This window comes from Carassius gibelio, chromosome B5 (assembly GCF_023724105.1).
Source record: "Carassius gibelio isolate Cgi1373 ecotype wild population from Czech Republic chromosome B5, carGib1.2-hapl.c, whole genome shotgun sequence".
Taxonomy (NCBI): Eukaryota; Metazoa; Chordata; class Actinopteri; order Cypriniformes; family Cyprinidae; genus Carassius; species Carassius gibelio.
In genome coordinates, this window is record NC_068400.1 from 19,419,000 (window position 1) to 19,441,378 (window position 22,379).

The 22,379-nt window shown below is 37.3% G+C and overlaps 2 protein-coding genes across 2 annotated transcripts in view; one reads left to right on the forward strand and one right to left on the reverse strand.

Moving 5' to 3' along the window:
* Nucleotides 1–21,974, forward strand: part of LOC127958874 (uncharacterized) — an 88,315-nt gene extending 66,341 nt beyond the window's left edge. Inside the window, exon 2 of the mRNA XM_052557917.1 lies at nt 18,300–21,974. Within this exon, the coding sequence (XP_052413877.1) occupies nt 18,345–19,865 (1,521 nt within the window). The 5' untranslated portion in view covers nt 18,300–18,344 and the 3' untranslated portion in view covers nt 19,866–21,974. The remainder of the gene's footprint in view (nt 1–18,299) is intronic.
* On the reverse strand, nt 4,209–7,644 carry LOC127958878 (G2/mitotic-specific cyclin-B1). Its single transcript, XM_052557921.1, has 9 exons — nt 7,480–7,644; nt 6,868–7,008; nt 6,678–6,776; nt 5,597–5,779; nt 5,361–5,519; nt 5,045–5,281; nt 4,823–4,963; nt 4,635–4,745; nt 4,209–4,520 (listed from the first exon to the last, which is right to left on the reverse strand). Exons 1-9 carry the CDS (start codon nt 7,498–7,500, stop codon nt 4,419–4,421), a joined length of 1,194 nt encoding a protein of 397 aa, XP_052413881.1. The 5' UTR covers nt 7,501–7,644; the 3' UTR covers nt 4,209–4,418.
* Nucleotides 21,975–22,379: the final 405 nt, after the last annotated feature.

Sequence of the window (22,379 nt, forward strand, 5' to 3'; positions counted from 1 at the left end):
ATCAGATCTACATTGCTTGGTGGAAGAATACAATATATATATATATATATATATATATATATATATTATTTACATATAATTATAAATTTTTGTTGCTGTGTTTATATTTTATGAATTAAAAATATTTTTATGGATTAACCATTTTTACAGAAGCCCTGCAAAGCCAAGGAAGGGGGATCTGCATCGTGTTAAATAACTTCCCTTATTCTAAGTGCACTGTAACCCATGGCTTTGGGCTTTAATAATTTACTAATTCAATGGTCTGATTATTCCTTATATATATATATATATATATATATATACTTTTTTTAATCACAGACTCAAACACGGGTCCGACTCATCTGATCATAAATGCCATTGTGTTGGAGCGTGCATACAAACTGCCAAGCCATGTGTGACAAAAATAATATCAGTTTAATGGCTTAATTAGGCTATATTCATGTTTTACAATGGCAAGGGTTAAGTATACGGTTAGAACTATTACTAGTTTCTTGGCAAAAATGTTGATAAGAAAGTAACACATTGTACTCAGCAGTATTACTATTCACTGCTTCATAACAATTATAAAGAACTGATTTCAGGGTTAAATCGACTCATGAAGTAGTATGCTTGTGTGAATTTAGTTTATATGATAATTTTGCTTTAGGAACGTTATTGTGACAAACAATGGTATACAATAAAACATCCATTTTAATGTTGGAGCTAAATTGTTGAACTGCAGCCCTATGGCTCTTCTTTTCACAAGAAATCTGTCTTGTAAACTGCTCTCACTGGCCAGTCATGACTTCAGCATGCAAGTATGAGTTCTCAGCCCAGACCTGCATTTACCAGTGCAGCCTGCCAGAGAAACTGAGACTCATAATCACCAGTCCCCGAAGAACACAACAACTGAAGGTGGAGCAAAGGAGATAAGCCCTTCCCTCTTAAAAAACAAACAAAAATAAAGTGTTATTCAATATGGGAAATAGCAGCTGTGTGCATATCCTAGTGCCTGAATAGGGGAGATTTTGACGACCCGCCATACAGTGTTTGCCATGAGTAATATTGTATCTAAGTGCGTGCCTATGTGGTTTTGAACCAAAAATCCAATGCAACTAGCTATATAAATACGGCAGATTTTACTCGAAAACTTTTTGAACAAAGGTATTTTTCATAAATGTCAGATCAGATCAATTTTGTAATACAGTTGATTTATTACAATATCATTTGGACAAATTAATGGTTTGATTTATTTTATGACATTTTACATTTTTGCTGCTGCCAATTATCATCCGTCTCGCCACTAGTCAATAGGCTATGCTAAAACTTTATTTTATGTTTTGTATAGCTTAATGCTATTTTTATCACACCAAACTTTTTAGATAGCTTTTTAGAAAAGTCAATATGCAAATTAGTTTGTACAGAGTACATTTATTTTTATTGCAATGTATTGAACTCATAAATATTTATTTAAAAAATATATATATTTGTAGCCTATATCTGACAGATTTTGACAATTGAATGGATCATTTTACATGTGATGCTCACACAATGAAAGGCGCTTTAAAAGTTATGAAGAGTTTCAGAGTTTCAAAGACAATCAGCTCATCAGTTTTGGTCAGCAAGCCATGAGCCTTAATTTCATTATTGTGCAAATTGTACTTATTCTTTTGTACACATGTGCCAAAACACACACACGCGCACGCGCACACACACACACACACACACACACACACACACACGATTGCTATGAATAACAGTTGTGCACAAATCTAAATGTGATGTTTCAAGTGACAGAAATCTAATTTGAGAATTGAGCCAAATTGAGAAAAGCTTGCTTAAGCTTATGGAAATGCAGCCAACCTAGAAAGAGTCACCCTAAACCTGTTATAAATGTATATTTTCTGTGATGTTCATTAAGGTCTTAAATAAAATAGCTCCATAGAATAGTATAGCTTCTTAGGGTTTCCAAGGAATGACTTGATCATGGAATAAAATGATATATGTCATTGAGTTCTGTTCATTCATACTGACGCTGGATGTACGTACAGTGCAGTGAGTCTCATATTGCCCATTCAGCACTCCACCTACAACAGTGGAAGGGGTTCACAATGCGTAGGTTGATTTAAATAATTGTTTTAAACAATATTAATACACAGTAAAAAGAGGAGACTTGAGCATTAGAAAGACCTATATGCAATACACGTTAAAAATCAACAGTATGTAAACGTGTTCACTCAGTAAAAAGCCCCTTGTTTACGTCTGCGAAATGTACCTCACAAGATTAAAAGTGAACTGTCGCCACCTACAGCCCAGTAGGTGCACTAGATGTCACCGAAGAGTGATCCTGGAGAGTTTAGGTCCAACCCTAATCAAACACACCTGAACAACCTAATCAATGTCTTCAGGATAAAAGTAGTTTTATTTTTTTAGGTTTGGAGTTAAACTTTGCAGGACAATGGCCCTCCAGGATTAACAATACCCACTCCTGCTTTAACTGTTAAAAACAGTCAAAATCATGTAGACGTTTTATGTTGCACTTGCTTAGTACCTTGGAATTTTTCAAGAAACACTTTTCTGTGAATATGGGCCACAAATGGCATGTTACAGAAAAGTTAAGGAATCACTAGCTTGCTTTATCTCACATAATCTATTTTTGTCCACCCATTCAATCATTCAGCGTTGAATTGAGAAATCACACTTTTTTTCTTTTTTTTTTTTAAACAAGTCAAGTCAGCTTTATTTATATAGCGCTTTAAACAAAACAGTGTGTCAAATATGCTAAATGACAGTTAAAGGCAGTTTGTCATTGAATTCAGTGATGTCATCATGCAGCTCAGTTCAGTTTAAATAGTATCTTTACAATCATTTGTAATCAAGTCAACAATATCACTGTAAATTAAGTGTCCCCAACTAAGCAAGCCAGAGGCGACAGCAGCAAGGAACCAAATCTCCATTGATGACAGAATGAAGAAAAAACCTTTGGAGAAACCAGGCTCAGTCAGAAGGCCAGACGAAACCAGCAGTTAAATTCCAGGCTGCAGCAAAGTCAGATTGTGCAGAAGAATCATCGGTTTCCTGTGGTAAGAGAGAAACAGACTAATAGCATAGATGCCATTCTTCTTACGATGTAACAAATAAGTAATGTGTTATGGGAAGTGCTCCTGGTTCCAGTTTACCTAATTAATGCAGCCTAAAAATCCTTTAACGGATTTTGTTATTAGAAGCATATTAGTGTGTTATGTGTAAGCAAGGTTAAAGAGATGGGGCTTTAATCTAGATTTAAACTGCAAGAGTTGTCAGCCTCCCGAACAATGTTAGGTAGGTTATTCCAGAGTTTAGTCACTAAATAGGAAAAGGATCTGCCACCCACAGTTAACTTTGATATTCTTAGGTATTATCAAATTGCCAGTTTTGAGAACACAGCGGACATGGAGGAGTATAGTGCAATACTAGCTTGTACAAATTCAGAGGAGCTAAACCATTCAGGGCTATATAAGCTATATTTGAAAATATATACAATGTTTAGTAGGTAGCCAATGCAGTGTTGACAAAACTGGGCTAATATGGTCATACTTCCTGGTTCTAGTAAGAACTCTAGCTGCTGCGCTTTGGACTAGCTGGAGATTGTTTATTAAGTGTGCAGAACAACCACCCGATAAAGCATTATAATAATCTAACCTTGAGGTCATCAACGCATGGATTAACATTTTTGCATTTGACACAAGCATTGACTGAAAAACAAGACTGCTTTGCAGATCAAAAGAAAAACGGAATTCCTTAATGTTAGGTAAAATCTTTCTCTAAACAAAAACCGGCACATGTAGAAAAAAAAAAAAAAAGTAAAAGTCTGTAGTTAAATGTGCTTACAGACCTTAAGTTGTTGGATTTGGCTAAATGAAAGGGAGGCATTGCCCCTGACACAAAAGGACTTAAAAAAAAAAAAAAAAAACACTCCTTTTCATGTATAGCAAAAGACATGCTGGTTATTCCCAGGAAACCATTTATATATAAAAAAAATCCTGGATCATTGTTCAAGACAACTCTACTGGGGGAGTAAAGGGACAGATGTAATAAAAATTGACCTAAAGATGAAATCTGTGTGGACATTTGTAGTACAAATTTGCATTGGAGTGGAATGTTAACTTGTCTGGTACCTACCAAACAATTAACTACCTTGAATTTACCATTAGATAAGCTTAATTTGACTATGCTATGAAAGACATTGCTTAGGGTTTTAAAATGTTTATTTGAAAAAAATTTACAAAGTTGCATAAACTTTGAATCATCATTAAAAAGGTCCTTTACTCAAGGAATGGCAGTGCAGATGAAATCTGTAAAAAATAAAAACGATAAAAAGTTTCAACAGTAAAAGCATGCATAAGTTACAATTTTTACAAGGCAGCACATAGTGCTTAAGTCTCTTCAACAATCCCACACTATGAGATCTGCTTGGCCAGGTCCTTGATCAAGGAGGACTTGAGTTGAGAAATTGAGGCAATTCTCATCTGTTTCTGACTGGAGTACTTGTTCTTCACAGCCTAGAGAATAAAGGAAACACTCTTCAGTGGGTCACATTAACAATCCTTTTAGAAACAGCTACTTTAACCGAGCAGTCAAGTCTGCCAGCTTTGTGTCAGGCTGAATCCACTTACCAGATGCTTTGAAAGCCCCTCATTGAGTCTCACAACATTTTTAGCAATATGCTGCATCACAGGAACTAGTGCATCTTCAGTATAGCCCATATAATGCTGCAGAGTAGGTGTCTGCGAATGTTAAGGGGAATAGTCAGGAGGGGACCAAGGGAGAAGACCCCACTCACATAAACTGGCCAAGAACTCACCCAGTCACCACAGTTGAAGACCTTCAGAGTAAGGGCATAAGCTGCGCTAGCCACCTGGGAGGGAGGAAAGTGGACCATCTCATAGTCAACCATGGTGAGCTCCAGGAAGTACTTGGCCAGTGTATGATGCTCTGCAGTAACCTGCAAAACAAGTGGCATTATTGCAGTGATAAAGTGCATCTTCACAAGTGCTTTTAAGAATAGACTGGCAAACTAGCTTACGTCTCCAATCTTGGAAGCTCTCCTAAGGAACTGTAGAGGCAGAGGTCTCCCAAAACTGAAGTCAAGGACTCTGAGGATTTTCATCTCCATCTCCCGGATCTGACCAGTAGTATAGGCACGGTCAGTCACAAAAGCAAAGTCTGCAATCTCTGGTGGGTACATCTCTTCATACTTTGAGGCAATGAACATGGCTGTTACACCTACAAGCTGGAGCTGCTTCTTTGGAACTGGATGATCCTGATTGAGGGACAAGTGGAAGCAATTGACAAGTGCTCAAGAAAACGTTACAGAGTGGGGAAGAAAAAAAAAGCCTCACCTGAAGGAAGCGATCAATGATTGCAACAGTCATGTACATGGTCTCCTGAAGCAGCCTGAACTTAATTTGGACTTGTACAAGCCAGTCAATAAGAATTGCACGCATATTTCCTGTAATCTCCTTTCCTTCAAGATATTTCGGTTTAACGGCTTGCGTGATCTACAAGAGAAGTGGAAACTCAGCACATTTGCCCCCCAAAAAATAAAAATTCTGAAGCATTTTTTTCTAGCCCAAACCTCAAGCTGGTGCAGATACAAATAGATGTCCTTGACATATTCACTGCAGAGCATGGGATTATCATAGTCATCTGCATCCACATCCTTGATGTCAAGCAGAACATCGGAGAACGCCTGACACAGATCATCCGAAGCACAGCCTGAGGTCTCCATGGGAACAGGAGAGGAGGGCTCGGACACAATCTGAAAAAAAAAAATAAAGTGATTCATGCAAGGCAGTACAGGTGAACTAAGAATTTTGGGAACCCCCTTCCCACCACAAGAAAGAGTGAGCATTGACCCCAGCTGGTTGATACTTTACACAGCAGCGAGTACATCTCCCTTAAATGCATTCAGAAGAAAGCACAAGCAGTTGCTTCTAATATAGTGGATTTACCAGTGACTGCTGGCTCATGGACTGACATTTTGCCTCATGACTAGTTTGCTTTACTCGAGTGATGACTACCCAAAAAAAAAAAAAAAAAAAAAAACCCAAACACACCTTTGGCCACAGGGTCAGTGTAAAGTTGTTTAAGGTGTACATGCACAGTCGTGCATTAGCCTTACCCATTGAAACACCAGAAGGAATGTGAACTAATACTAGGCCATTTAGAAAGGTCCAAGACAACGGTTACTATAAAAGTGTCACCCTGGACCTGGTCATAAGTAGCACAAATACATCTGTAGCAATAGCCAACAACACACTGTATGGGACAATGCATCTTATGATCAAAAAAAAAAAAAAAAAAAAAAAAAAAAAAAAACTCAATTTCCTACTGTAAAATTTACAACCTTAATTTTTATTAATACAATGACTTAATTTGGACAACTTAAGGTTAAGTTTTCTGCACCCTCAGATTCCAAATAGGAGATACAAAGAAATATTGCCTTAAACCATACAACAGGAAAGCGTATTTCAGCTTTCAGATGCGCAATAAAAAAAAAAATAAGATACCCCAACACCTTATAACCGGTTTTGTGGTCCAGGGTCACAAATAGTCACAAGGGAGGTTAGGCACTACAGAAGCTTCATAGGATCCCTCCCTTCAGTGTAGTTCAGTAAGCTGCCCTTTTCCCCATATGGACGTCATCTACTGCTCACCGGAACGTCATGCTGAACTTTTGGAGATTCCTTTTTGGGCTGTTGAACCACAGGTGCTTTCTCAGCCACAACCTCCACCTTGGGTGCAACCTTCACCTCCTGTTTAAAAAAAATAAAAAAAATACACCCCAACACTTGGGTTAGACAAAAGACAGACAAATGTTGCCTGGAGAAGACGAAATGCAGTTACCTTCTTCCTCAAAGCCTGTCGTGTCTGGGGATTGTTGCCAATCTCCCCCAGCGCAGCCCGGGGTCTCAGTCCGGGCTTGTTGGCTACAGCTGCTTTTCCGGGCAGAGCGCTCTGATTCTCGCTGCTGGCCAGGCGAGTGTTCTGCAAAATGTTAACAAACCAGTCTTGCATAAAGAGTGTGTTGGTTTAGCTGATCGCTTAAATTCGAATTAAACGTTGACATTTACGATTCCACAAGGCCAGGTTTAAATTCCAGAGAGCTTAATCTTGATCTCACACCTAACGTTACTAGCTACACGAGGACGGAGAGTATAGCGTTAGGTTACTAGCAAAAGACAAATAAAACCCAAGCGAAACATGCCATTTAAAACGTAACTTACGACGACTTTATGCAAGCTCTGCGTAAACGTAGTGCTTAGTAACATGTTTCGATTAAATGTAACGTCACTGAGCTATTAACAGGTTAAAACACTAACATTAACGTGTGAAAATAAGACACATTTCCGGGATTTCACCAACTAAGCCCAACAAAAATATTGAGCTTTATCTTCATGCAACAAATGCATAGCCTCTAAAACATAAATACCCAAAATAATTATAAAAATAACTTACCCTTGAGACACGGAGAGCCATTTTTTTTTTTCGGAAGCTTATTGCTATGACTCGATGAACAAACTGGTTGACTGTACTAAAGCGAATTCGATATAACACTGATTGTGCGCTGAGGTTTAAATTGTCGCTCTTTCGAACGTGATTCGCTGGGTTCGAAAATCATTGAGATATGATTGGCTCAGTCGCACCTGCTTTCAATGCGTTACCAGGACAACTGATGACCACGTGACGAAGAGGGGCGGGGAGAGCAGTTTAGCACGTCCTTCTTGTAGTGTACTATAGTTTGTGTGCTTTCCACTGCCATCTTTTGACGTGGAGAGAGTGGCTGCACCTTTTCTACACCAAACTGTTCACCCGTTCACCCCACAAAATATGTTCCTAAATAATTTATACAATATTGCTTGAACACAGTACACTGATAATCTAATTTGTACTCCTCTGATGTTTAACTGCTTGATGCTTAAATATAAATAAATGAATATTTAGATTTCTCAGACGCTTTTATCCAAAGTGACTTACAGTGCATTCAGGCTACACATTTTTGTATTTTTTTTTACCAGTATGATACTTGCTACTACTTACTCTCTAGTAGTAAAATTCTATGAAAACTATAATTATTTTGCTAATACATATGTTCAGTCATTTGACTATTTACAGCTTCTGTTATACTATAATTTAATGATACAATTTGCATGCACCTAAACAACTGCACATATCACTCTAATGTATTTATTAGCTTATACTGAAACACTTTATTTACTTCTGTTGATATATTGTTGCACATTAGATACATAACATTGACATTTTGCTTTCTGGCAGTTAATTTGTCATGCATTCTTTTAATAGGGCACTGTAAACTGCAAAATATGGCTCTGTCAAAACTATTTGTATCATTGTAGGATATTGTGGTGGTTTAGAACATATATACAGTGTCAGAGTTTGCTTCATAAACTTCATTCATGCTTTAAAACTGTCAAGTCACCTTTATTTATACAGCACTTTTAACAATATAGATTGTAACAAAGCAACTGAACAGAATTAAATATGATAATAGTGTGTCAATAAAGAATGAAAGAATAAAAATGAATTCAATGATTTCATCATCCAGCTCAGTTCAGTTTAAATAGTATCTGTGCAATTAAGTCAAAGAAATGGCTGATAATTAAGGGTGCTTTCACACTTGGTTCACTCGCCTGGTCCGAACCCGAGTTCGGTTGCTCCCCCCTCCTCCTGCCCCCGCTGGACTGTGTTCATATTATAATCGAGCGGTAACCTCGCGCTCTCTCTCGTGAGGCCAATAAGGAAGTGACTTAAACTGTAATTCATCGACTGGCCGCTTGAGGCTGGCTGCAGAAGAGAGTCAGTCCCATAGACTCCCCATGTTAATATGCCCAACTTTACAGCAGAAAAAAACATGTTTACAGCCTGGTTCAAAAAATGATTTTGGTCTATATTGATAATTTTGCCCTTCATGACAACTGTGAGGGGGGTGAATTTTTTTATAACTCATCCGTTTAAATTATATTAAGCCTTAAAATTCTGCATAATTAAGGGCGTGGCCACTTGAGTGACAGGTGGATTGCCGCTGCTGACAATGCAGTCACGCTAGGTAGGCGTGGCTTCAGGAACCAGCTCCCGCCTTTTTGCCCATTTTCGATTATCCGGGAGAGTCGCGCGGTGATGCGCTTCCAAGATGGCGACGGCCCGCTCTGCACACTTAACAAACAAGCTTAGCTTCAAAACCATAGACAGTAAAAGAAATGGACACAGCGACCCCATTGGAACTCAACTGAGACAATTGAAGCCAATTTTTAGTGTTTTTTAGCGCTTCCGTTTGTGACGCGCAGACTCAAACGAAGCTTGACGACGTCAGCAACCTGTCTGAAAGATGTAAATGTTGTTGTAGCTGTGCGTGCAAACTGCCATCGTTAAACTTGCAAAGACTGTGAGCTTGAGCGGGGAGTTCTTTGGCGTGAGTGAGCAGGAGTAAGTATTCTGATTAATTATTTTGTATAGTATTTTAAAATGTAACACCAGTACACCATATTAAGTTAATTGCATGCAAGCTTCTCCTCCTTTCTGTACGGTAATGCGACAGAGAGTCGAGTGGTTATGACGCAATCGTTAGCCTATTTTTTACAAAAACTGTTTCTACGGGGCCATAATGTAACATAGAAGGTAATGGGGCCCTTTATACATTGTCGTGTATCTTTAGAAATAAATAATGGACAAACTGAGTCTTTAAACGCCTCAGATGTAAAATTATTCGCTGTCAAAGTGACGCCAAAATGAATGGGAGTCAATGGGAATGCTAACGCAAGTGAAGTTCTGCTACAAGATAGCAGCACGCAGCAGACTTCGACTTCCTTGCCGCTTGTTCAAAACCGCTATTGAGGAGTCTATGGGTGAAGTCACGGACACTACGTCCATATTTTTTTACGTGTAGCATTCACATCATCCAAACGAACCGAATTCTGACGTCAATCGACCCGGGTGCGCAACAAAAGTGCTAGTGTGAAAGCAAAGTGTCCCCAACTAAGCAAACCAGAGGCAACAGTGGCAAGGAACCAATACTCAGTTTCTGCATTTGATATTGACATAGGTAGTAATTTAGATATATTTGCAGTTTTACAAATGCTAGAAATGTGGCTTTCAAAGGAAATATTGCTATCAAATAACACACCTAGGCTCCCAACTGATGACGAAGAATTGTCAGAGCAACACTTGTTGATGCTTTATTTTTCAGTAATTTAGCCACTGTATTAAATAAATACCTATGGTTATGTTTGTTTTCTTCTAAAAGAGACGAAAAAGAATCAGATCTAGCAGTTTTTAATGTTTTTCTGTAGGATAGGTTACTTTCCCATCAAGCAATACGAAATACCTCTAGTTTAGTTTTCCTCCACCTGCGCTCCATTTTCTGGGCTGCTCTCTTTAGGGTGTGAGTGTGCTCATTATACCATGGTGTCTGACTGTTTTCCTTAATCTTCCTTAATTGTAAAGGAGCAATCGTATCTAAGATGCTAGAAAAGAGAGATCATTTTTACATCATCAAGAGTTTTTAGATGTGCTAAGGAATTGAGATAAATCAGGAATTGGCTGCATAATTTCAACACCATTAAAATCAATTCCATGTGAACATATTAAATCTAAAGCATCATTTCGACAATGAGTAGGACCTGACACTTGTTGTCTAACCCCAATAGAGTTCAAAATGTCTATGAATACTGATCCCAATGCATCATTTTCATTATCAACATGGATATTAGAATCACCAAGAATTAAAACTTTATCTGCAGCCAGCACTAACTCGGATATAAAATCAGTAAATTCTTTAATAAATTATTTAAGGTGCCCTGGTGGCCTGTATACAGTACCCAGTACAAGCATCACAGGAGATTTATAATTAATGCTTGTTTCTCTGGATAATGTTATATGAAGCACCATTACTTCAAACTAGTTATACTTGAAGCCCGCATTCTGAGAAATACTGAAAATATTTTTATATATTTATATATTAACAACACCTCCTTTACCTTTTGGATGAGGCTCATATTTAAAAAAGTAATCTTGGAGCGTAGACTCATTTAAAATAATGTAATCATTATGATCATTAGGTCAAACAGAGCACATCTAGGTTATGATCAGTGATGAGTCTACCCCCCGAGATTAATGGTGAAGAGTCTCTATGTGCTGAGAATTAACTGATTTCTGTGGTGGTTTGAGACATGTATAAAGTTTCTGAGTTTGCTTAATAAACTTTATTAATGCTATTCTAAAATTGTAATATTTTTTTTAGTGATTTCATATTCCCAGCCAACCCACATATCAGGACTCATGCATTGATTACAAAGACCTTTTATTTAAACAATATTCTAACAGTTAATCACTACTAAAATAAATAAATAAATAAATAAAAATATTGTAAAATAAAATAAATAGGTATTATGGAAGGTTTTTGTTTCTTCAATTATCTCTGACTTTTACTGTAACCTTTGTCACAGTAAAACAGTGTATAATTACATTTTACATTCATGTGTGATGTAAAAAAATAAGTAATTGCGAATAGAAATTACTGGAATGTGACAATAATGCAATATTAAACATTTTAACAAAACATTTTATAATAAAAAAGGAAAAGCAAATCTGTGTTCATAATATAATAGAATATTTTATTGTGTTTATGACAGTCAGGAAAAATACTGTTGTGGACATAAATAAAGTTTTAAAAGAGGAGAGTAAAATTACACCTTCAATACCTTTATTTCTTGATATTTATGTGTTAAAAAAACAGTTTACATGATACATTTGCCATCTATATTATATTTCATGGACTCCATCTGTTGCGTCATAGTTAGAACTTCGTGGAATCCAGTGCTTAGGCCTGACATGTGCTGGAAGTAGGCTTCTTTTTCCACTTAAGTCTGAAGTAATGTCTGCTGAAAATTTAGCATGCCATCACAGGAATAAATTGCATTTTTTATTATATTAAAATACAAAAGAGCTATTTTAGATTGCAATAATATTTTACAGCATTACAGCTTTTACTGTATTTACACTTAATTATTCCAGACTTTTGCCAGTAGTGTATTTTTTTTTAAATCTGATATCTCAGATCATTATTTAATTTTGTACAAACTTCATATAGCCAAAATTGTAAATTCTACTTCTTGTTACAAGTATGGTAGATCCATCACTTCTACCACAAGTAGCATATCCAAAACCTCAGAACAACTTGATGATGTAACAGAAACTATGGACTCTCTCTTTTCTAGCGTTTTAAATACAGTTGCTCCTTTACGCTTACGGAAGGTTAAGGAAACCAGTATGATACCATGGTATAATGAGCCTACCTGCACCCTAAAGAGAGCAGCCCAAAAAATTGAGCACAGCTGGAGGAAAACAAAACTAGAGGTATTTCGTATTGCTTTGTGGGAAAGTACTGTAACCTATCCTACAGAAAAGCATTAAAAACTGTTAGATCCGATTACTTTTCTTCTCTTTTAGAAGAAAACAAACATAACCCCAGGTATTTTTTCAATACAGTGGCTAAATTAACGAAAAATAAAGCCTCAACAAGTGTTGACCACGTTGATTGCATGAGGTGAATAAAAGTGGTTGTACATAACTTATATGTGTCACAGTGTCTGGGTTGTGTTCCCTGGGGTTCCACTAGATGTCCTCCTTTCTCACGGTGTCTGTCACCAGATCACTTCCTGTTCCCTTATTTGGTCACCTTCCTCCTTGTTGTGTAATTGATTGTTTCCCTACCTGTCTCCTGTTTCCTCATTATCCTTCTGTGTATAAATACCCAGTCTGTCTTAGTCTGTGTTACGGGCTGGGTGATGGAAAAAGGGTGGAGCGGTAACGTTGGGAAAACTTCCGGGGCGGACACGCGCATCAGGAGCGAAATTGGAATAGAGTTTGACTGTATCAGAGGATTATTTTGAACTGATTTATTGGATTACTCGTTGGACATTGGACTGAGGACTCTGTAACGGTAGGTCGGTAGTGAAGAGGAGTGTGGGAGTACCGGGCCGATGGCCTGTATAGGTCCGGTAGCGGTGCTCCTTCTCTACTTCCGATCGACTAAATAATTTCAAACTTTTTCAGAATGACAGAAAGGGAATCAGGAGATGAAAACAATAGCATGGAATTTAGAGATCAAGAAGGGGAAAGTGAATGGGAGGATGTTGTAAAGGGATCCAGAGTGAAGAAATTGGCTAGACATAAAAGAAAGAAAAATGATTTCGATAGTTTTGGTGGAACGGAAAGTGAAGGAAGAGAAGTTGAGGTAAATGATTTGAGAACAGAAATGTTCAATGTAGTAGTACGTTTTGAGGGAGAAGGGGGAGTAAAGAAAACTGACCCGTTAAAACTCACTAAAATCATTAAAGCACAAATAGGAGAAGTAAAATATGCAAAGGTACTGGGAGATGGAAACTTGCTTATTGGATGTAGCTCTGGAAAGCAGATAGAGAAGGCAAAGAAAATGAGCAGTGTGGGGAAAGTTAAAGTAGCAAAAGTGGTAAGAGTTGGAGGGGAAAAAACTGAGAGTTGTAAAGGAATAATGACAGGAGTTCCTCTTATGGTGAACATAAAGGAGTTAGTGGAGAATTTGAGGATGAGAAATGGATCAGTTAAATCTGCTAAAAGAATGACAAGAGGAATTGACAAAAAGGAAACGGAATCTGTCTTGATTGAATTTGACTGCAAGGACCTCCCTAAAGAGGTATACTTTTGTTATATTAAATATAACATAAGAGAATTCATAACAAAGCCTATGAGATGTTATAACTGCCAGGAATTTGGTCATGTGGGATGTAAAAAGCAAAGAAGATGTGCTAGATGTGGAGGAGATCACGATTATGGAAAATGTGGAGAAGGTGTTAAACCAAAGTGCTGCAATTGTGGAGGCAATCATAGTGTTGCCTTTTGGGGATGTGAAGTAATGAAGCAGGAGGTGAAGGTGCAACAGATTAAAGTGAAGGAAAACATTTCTTATGCTGATGCTGTCAAGAGAAGTGAGGGGGAAAAGCAGGATAAGGAAGCTAATGATGTTGTAGATGATAAAAGGAAAAATGGAGGTACGAATAAAGAATGGAGGAGGATTTGGGAAGAAAAGAAGTTAGTTACTTTTATAGCAGGAGTAATAAATGCAACATCTGAGATCAAATCTAAAACAGAAAGGATTCAAATCATAGTTAAAGTGGCAGTACATCATTTGGAGTTAGTAGGATTAAAGTGGGAAGAAGTAAGAGATGAGCTTAATGTGCAGTCAAGTCAAGATCTAACATGTGTGGGTTGATAATATTAATTATGTTAATCCTTCAATGGAATGCACGAAGTCTAATTGCAAACGGACAAGATTTTAAGCAATTTATAGGCACTAGAGAGGAAAAACCAGAAGTAGTATGTGTTCAAGAAACTTGGCTAAAGCCTAATTTGGATTTTGTTTTAAGTGGATATATAGCAATTAGACAAGACAGGAGAGAGGGTGGAGGTGGAGGGTGTGTTACATTTGTTAAACAGGGAATTCCTTATAGAGTTATAAGCTTCGGGAATGAACAAGAATATGTGGGAATAGAGGTTTGGGGAGGGAAATCAAAATTATCAATCATAAATTACTATAATCCATGTAAAAAGCTTGAATTGAACAAACTTATAGATATAGGGGGACAGGATAAGAACAGTGTTATATGGTGTGGGGATTTTAATGCACACAGCACATTGTGGGGATGTGGAAAAACTGATAGTAATGGTTTAGTATTAGAAGAGTTATTGGAAGAAAGAGAATTGGTGTGTCTAAACAATGGTAATACGACAAGGATTGATATTAGGACAGGAAAGGAATCCGTACTTGATCTTACTTTTGTATCAAATAATTTGGCATCAATTTGTGATTGGAGAGTATACAAAGATGGGACAATAGGGAGTGATCACTATCCAGTTATATGTAAAATCAATATCTCTATAGTGGAAAAAATAGATGGAAGAGGAGGAAATTGGGTATTTGGAAAAGCTGACTGGGAAAAGTTTCAAGTAGATAGTGAAAAATATTTAAGTCAAGTTGATAACTATATAGATATAGAGTTATTAAGTAATGAAGTAAAGCAAGGAATATTATTAGCAGCAATAGATAATATACCAAAAAGTAAAGGCATAAAAAGTAGGAAATCAGTTCCATGGTGGAACGATAATTGTAAAACAGCAGTAAAAAACAGAAATAAAGCTTTCAAGTTATTAAAAAGAACTCATAATTTCCAGCACATGATACAGTATAAACAAGCACAGGCAATTGTAAGAAGAACAATTAGGCAAGCAAAGCGGACATACTGGAGGGAGTTTTGTAGTTTAATTGGAAGTACTACTCAGATAGGAGAAGTTTGGGGGATGATTAAAAGGATGAGTGGGGATGTAAGGGAATGGAACTATCCTGTGCTAAGTGATGGGGATAAAGATGCTGTTAATAACAAAGACAAAGCAGAGATGTTGGTAGATACATTTGTTAGTATACACAGCTCAAACAATTTATCGGTGGAGGGAAAGAAAGGTAGAGAGAGCACCAAGTCTAATAATATGGAAGCTTTAAAAAAGAAAGAAGTCTCTGAGGATGATATAAATAATCCTTTTAAAATGGGAGAAGTAGAAAGAGCGTTAGCTAAAACTAGACAAACTGCACCAGGAAAAGATGAAATAAGCTATATCATGTTAAAACATTTAAGTACAAAAAGTAAAGAAAAATTGCTAATGTTATTTAATAAAATATGGGAAGAAGGGAGAATTCCTGAAAGTTGGAAAGAAGCAGTAATTATCCCAATAAGGAAGCCAGGAAAAGATGCTAGTAAGCCATCAAACTATAGACCTATAGCATTAACATCACATATTTGCAAATTAATGGAAAGAATGGTAAATGAGAGATTAATGTATTTTTTTGAAAAAAAAAAGGTTTGATAACGGAATTTCAAAGTGGGTTTAGGAGAGGAAGGGGCACACTGGATGCAGTGTTGTGTTTAGAGGACGATGTAAGGAAAGCTCAAATAAATAAAGAATCTGTGGTAGCAGTATTTTTTGACGTTGAGAAGGCGTACGATATGTTATGGAGAGAGGGATTAATGATTAAACTACACAAAATGGGAGTAAGAGGTAAAGTTTTTAATTGGATTTTAGACTTTTTAAAAGGAAGATCAATTCAAGTTAAAATGGGAACAGACATTTCAAGTAAGCATAAAGTAGAAAATGGAACACCACAAGGGAGTGTTATAAGTCCTACACTTTTCTCTGTTATGATAAATGATATATTTAATAAAGTATCTAATGGCATGAATAGATCATTGTTTGCAGATGATGGGGCGATTTGGAAACGTGGGAAAAATGTGGAATATGTAGTTAAGAAAATACAGGAAGGAATACATCAGGTTGAAATGTGGGGAATGGAATGGGGTTTTAAATTTTCTGCTGAAAAATCAAAAGTGATGGTTTTCTCTAGAAAGAAAAATAAAGATATTGAACTGAAATTATATAGGAATAATCTGGAAAGAGTTGAGAGTTTTCGTTTTTTGGGGGTGTGGTTTGATTCACGAATAACATGGAGATCACACATTAAACAAGTAGAAGATAAATGTAAAAAAGTAATAAACATTATGAGGTGTCTTACAGGAGTGGAGTGGGGAGCAGATTTTAAGTCATTAATATATATATATATTTCATTAATAAGATCTAGGTTGGATTATGGGAGTCAGGCATTTGGATCAGCAGCAAAGTCAGTATTAGCGAGGCTGGACCATATTCAGGCACAGGCATTGAGAATATGTCTCGGAGCCATGAGAACATCACCAGTGTGCTCATTGCAGGTAGAGGCAGGTGAAATGCCTTTGAGCTTAAGACGGAAGCAGCTGATGGTAAATTACTGGATTAGTTTGAGGGGACAAATAGATAGCCACCCAACCAAAAGAGTGTTGCAAGACAATTGGGAAAGGGGAAAGGGGAACAAATTTAGTTTTGGTTGGACAGGAGATGATGCTGCACGTGATCTGGGAGTATATGGAAAGGAGTTTTGTAAAACTGTGGTATGGCCCAGTATCCCTATGTGGAAGTATGATACTCCAAAAGTGGATTTGGAGGTATTACAGTCCAAAATAGTAAATAATCAAGTTGATTTGGTGAGTGAATTTTATAGACATGTGAACCAAAAATACGTAAATTTTAAGCAAGTTTTTACAGATGGATCTAAAGACCCGATAACAGGCGTTACAGGTGCTGCAATTGTAATTCCAAGCCAGAAGAATGAGATGAGCAAAAGAACATCAGATCACTTAAGTGTATATGCTGTTGAGATGTTTGCCATTTTGATGGCATTAGAATGGATAGAATACACGAAGTCAAACAGAACTGTAATTTGCAGCGACTCTGTCTCTGTATTGCAGAGCCTCAAGACCGGTTGTCACACACCTGGACTCATTTAATGTGTTTTTGCCCGTGACCCAGTTTCCGTCTTTCCGTGTTTGGTTGATTAGTTCCCAGGTGTGTCCATTCTATTCCTCATGTGTTCCATGTCCCTGTTAATTTAATGATTCCATCCACCTGTGTTTCCCCAATTATCCTTTGTACTTAAGCCTTGTCCTTTCAGTTCTGTTTTGTCGGGTCTTCATTTGCCACTTGCTACTTGCGTGTGTCTACCTCTGTGCTCCATGTTGGATATCCCCTGTGTTGGATATATTAAAAGCCTAATTCCGTTTATCCTCGACTCCGTGTTCCTTCAGGCAGCGTAAAACCGTGACACCGGTATGGCAAAGAATCATCAGGAGATTTTTTTTATGATATTATGTCTGCCTATTTAAGAATTAAAAATAAGGGAGATGATGTTATATTTATGTGGGTACCAGCACATATGGGTATTGTAGAAAATGAAAAGGTAGACAAAATAGCTAAGAAAGCACTTCAAAAAGAGAGTATAGAAGCAGTTATCAGCCTTTCAAGATCAGAAGGAAAGAGTATAGTGTGGGAAAAAATTATTAAAGAATGGCAACAAAGGTAGGATCAAGAACAAAAAGGAAGACATTTATACTCCATTAAAAAAAGAGTTGGTACTGTGGAAAATAAGGTAGGAAACAGAAGAGAAGAGACTATTGTAACCAGATTAAGAATAGGGCATAATAAATTAAATAGCACTCTTCATATAATGGGGAAACATCCTACTGGGTTTTGTGATCAGTGCCAAATACCAGAGACTGAAGAACACATGCTTATTAATTATCACTATAGAGACTGTGTCTGTTCCACGAACTAGAAAATACAAAAAACGTCCAAACCAAGTTAAGGTTAACAATTTAATTGAGGTTCAACAAATAAAAAACAAATGCAATATGGATAAACAAATGATAAAGATTGGCTTATTGAATATCAGATCCATTTCTACGAAAACACTTTTTGTAAATAATATGATAACTGATCATAATATAGATGTGCTCTGCTTGACAGAAACCTGGCTAAAACCTGATGATTACATTATTTTAAATGAGTCCACCCCCCAAGATTATTGTTATAAACACGAGCCGCGTCTAAAAGGCAAAGGGGGAGGAGTTGCTTCAATTTATAATAACGTTTTCAGGATTTCTCAGAGGGCAGGCTTCAAGTATAACTCGTTTGAAGTAATGGTGCTTCATATAACATTATCCAGAGAAACCAATGTTAATGATAAATCCCCTGTTATGTTTGTACTGGCTACTGTATACAGGCCACCAGGGCACCATACAGACTTTATTAAAGAGTTTGGTGATTTTACATCCGAGTTAGTTCTGGCTGCAGATAAAGTCTTAATAGTTGGTGTTTTTAATATCCATGTCGATAATGAAAAAGATGTATTGGGATCAGCATTTATAGACATTCTGAACTCTATTGGTGTTAGACAACACGTTTCAGGACCTACTCATTGTCGAAATCATACTCTAGATTTAATACTGTCACATGGAATTGATGTTGATAGTGTTGAAATTATTCAGCCAAGTGATGATATCTCAGATCATTATTTAGTTCTGTGTAAACTTCATATAGCCAAAATTGTAAATTCTACTTCTTGTTACAAGTATCGAAGAACCATCACTTCTACCACAAAAGACTGCTTTTTAAGTTATCTTCCAGATGTATCCGAATTCCTTAGCATATCCAAAACCTCAGAACAACTTGATGATGTAACAGAAACTATGGACTCTCTCTTTTCTAGCACTTTAAATACAGTTGCTCCTTTACGCTTAAGAAAGGTTAAGGAAAACAGTTTGACACCATGGTATAATGAGCATACTCGCACCCTAAAGAGAGCAGCCCGAAAAATGGAGCGCAGCTGGAGGAAAACAAAACTAGAGGTATTTCGTATTGCTTGTCGGGAAAGTAGCATATCCTACAGAAAAGCATTAAAAACTGCTAGATCTGATTACTTTTCTTCTCTTTTAGAAGAAAACAAACATAACCCCAGGTATTTATTCAATACAGTGGCTAAATTAATGAAAAATAAAGCCTCAACAAGTGTTGACATTTCCCAACACCACAGCAGTAATGACTTTATGAACTACTTTACTTCTAAAATCGATACTATTAGAGATAAAATTGCAACCATTCAGCCGTCAGCTACAGTTTCGCATCAGACAGTGCACTATAGACCCCCTGAGGAACAGTTCCACTCATTCTCTACTATAGGAGAGGAAGATTTGTATAAACTTGTTAAATCATCTAAACTTACAACATGTATGTTAGACCCTATACCATCTAAGCTCTTAAAAGAGGTGCTTCCAGAAGTCATAGGTCCTCTTCTGACTATTATTAATTCCTCATTGTCATTAGGATATGTCCCCAAAACCTTCAAAGCCTCTCATAAAAAAGCCACAACTTGACCCCAGAGAACTAGTTAATTATAGACCAATCTCGAATCTCCCTTTTCTGTCCAAGATACTAGAAAAGGTGGTATCCTCACAATTATATTCCTTCTTAGAGAAAAATGGTATATGTGAGGATTTCCAGTCAGGATTTAGACCGTATCATAGTACTGAAACTGCTCTCCTTAGAGTTACAAATGATCTGCTCTTATCATCTGATCGTGGGTGTATCTCTCTATTAGTTTTATTGGATCTTAGTGCTGCGTTTGACACAATTGACCACAACATTCTTTTGCATAGACTTGAACACTTTGTTGGCATCAGTGGAAGTGCATTAGCATGGTTTAAATCGTACTTATATGACCGCCATCAGTTCGTAGCAGTGAATGAAGATGTATCATATCGATCACAAGTGCAGTATGGAGTACCTCAAGGCTCAGTTCTAGGGCCGCTACTCTTCACGCTTTATATGTTACCCTTGGGAGATATCATCAGGAAACATGGTGTTAGCTTTCACTGTTATGCTGATGATACGCAGCTCTATATTTCCTCGCAGCCCGGTGAAACACACCAATTTGAAAAACTAATGGATTGTATAGTCGATATAAAAAAATTGGATGACGAGTAATTTCTTACTGCTAAATTCAGAAAAAACAGAGGTGTTAATCATAGGGCCTAAAAACTCTACTTGTAATAACCTAGAACACTGTCTAAGACTTGATGGTTGCTCTGTCAATTCTTCGTCATCAGTTAGGAACCTAGGTGTGCTACTTGATCGCAATCTTTCCTTAGAAAGCCACGTTTCTAGCATTTGTAAAACTGCATTTTTCCATCTCAAAAATATATCTAAATTACGGCCTATGCTCTCAATGTCAAATGCAGAAATGTTAATCCATGCATTTATGACTTCAAGGTTAGACTATTGTAATGCTTTATTGGGTGGTTGTTCTGCACGCTTGGTAAACAAACTACAGCTAGTCCAAAATGCAGCAGCAAGAGTTCTTACTAGAACCAGGAAATATGACCATATTAGCCCGGTCCTGTCCACACTGCACTGGCTCCCTATCAAACATCGTATAGATTTTAAAATATTGCTTATTACTTATAAAGCCCTGAATGGTTTAGCACCTCAGTATTTGAATGAGCTCCTTTTACATTATACTCCTCTACGTCCGCTACGTTCTCAAAACTCAGGCAATTTGATAATACCTAGAATATCAAAATCAACTGCGGGCGGCAGATCCTTTTCCTATTTGGCGCCTAAACTCTGGAATAACCTACCTAACATTGTTCGGGAGGCAGACACACTCTTGCAGTTTAAATCTAGATTAAAGACCCATCTCTTTAACCTGGCATACACATAACATACTAATATGCTTTTAATATCCAAATCCGTTAAAGGATTTTTAGGCTGCATTAATTAGGTAAACTGGAACCGGAACACTTCACATAACACCGTACTTTCTACATCATTAGAAGAATGGCATCTACGCTAATATTTGTCTGTTTCTCTCTTGTTCCGAGGTCACCGTGGCCACCAGATCCAGTCTGTGTCCAGATCAGAGGGTCACTGCAGTCACCCGGATCCAGTACGTATCCAGACCAGATGATGGATCAGCACCTAGAAAGGACCTCTACTGCCCTGAAAGACAGCGGAGACCAGGACAACTAGAGCCCCAGATACAGATCCCCTGTAAAGACCTTGTCTCAGAGGAGCACCAGGACAAGACCACAGGAAACAGATGATTCTTCTGCACAATCTGACTTTGCTGCAGCCTGGAATTGAACTACTGGTTCCGTCTGGTCAGAGGAGAACTGGCCCCCCAACTGAGCCTGGTTTCTCCCAAGGTTTTTTTCTCCATTCTGTCACCGATGGAGTTTCGGTTCCTTTCCGCTGTCGCCTCTGGCTTGCTTAGTTGGGGTCACTTCATCTACAGCGATATCATTGACTTGATTGCAAATTAAAACAGACACTATTTCAACTGAACAGAGATGACATAACTGAATTCAATGATGAACTGCCTTTAACTATCATTTTGCATTATTGAGACACTGTTTTCCAAATGAATGTTGTTCAGTGCTTTGGCGCAATGTATTTTGTTTAAAGCACTATATAAATAAAGGTGATTGATTGATTAATTGTTCAAAATATGGATTACAGAGGGTAGATATGATAAAAGACATGGGAAAAATAGGACTAACAGGACGTGGAGTAACGAGTATAATGGACTGCAGTAGGAGTGAACAAGGAGTGAAATTCTTGATTCGTTTTCTGACTAAAACAGGACTACTTGCAAGAATATGATGACTAAAGTATATGGGAAATAACTAGAACCAGAAGATGGCAGTAATGCAACGTCAAGGATGCAAGCTGCCGTTAAGACCCAAAGAAGAAGAAGAAGAAGAAGAAGTCTGTGTTATGGAGTCCTTGTTTAATGTCAGAGTATTATTCATGTCCGTCAATTCTTGCCTTGTGTTCGTGTCTTGTTTATGTGGATTGATGTTTTGGTTTCAACCCCTGCCTGGACTGTT

What these genes read in the sequence shown, in the direction of transcription:
- LOC127958878 (XM_052557921.1), bottom strand. Translation starts at nt 7,500, where the DNA reads ATGGCTCTCCGTGTCTCAAGG. An exon ending in TCATTGATCGCTTCCTTCAG is followed by an intron (nt 5,282 to 5,360) that starts GTGAGGCTTTTT and finishes TCCCTCAATCAG; the next exon opens with GATCATCCAGTTCCAAAGAA. An exon ending in TCTTCAACTGTGGTGACTGG is followed by an intron (nt 4,746 to 4,822) that starts GTGAGTTCTTGG and finishes TAACATTCGCAG; the next exon opens with ACACCTACTCTGCAGCATTA.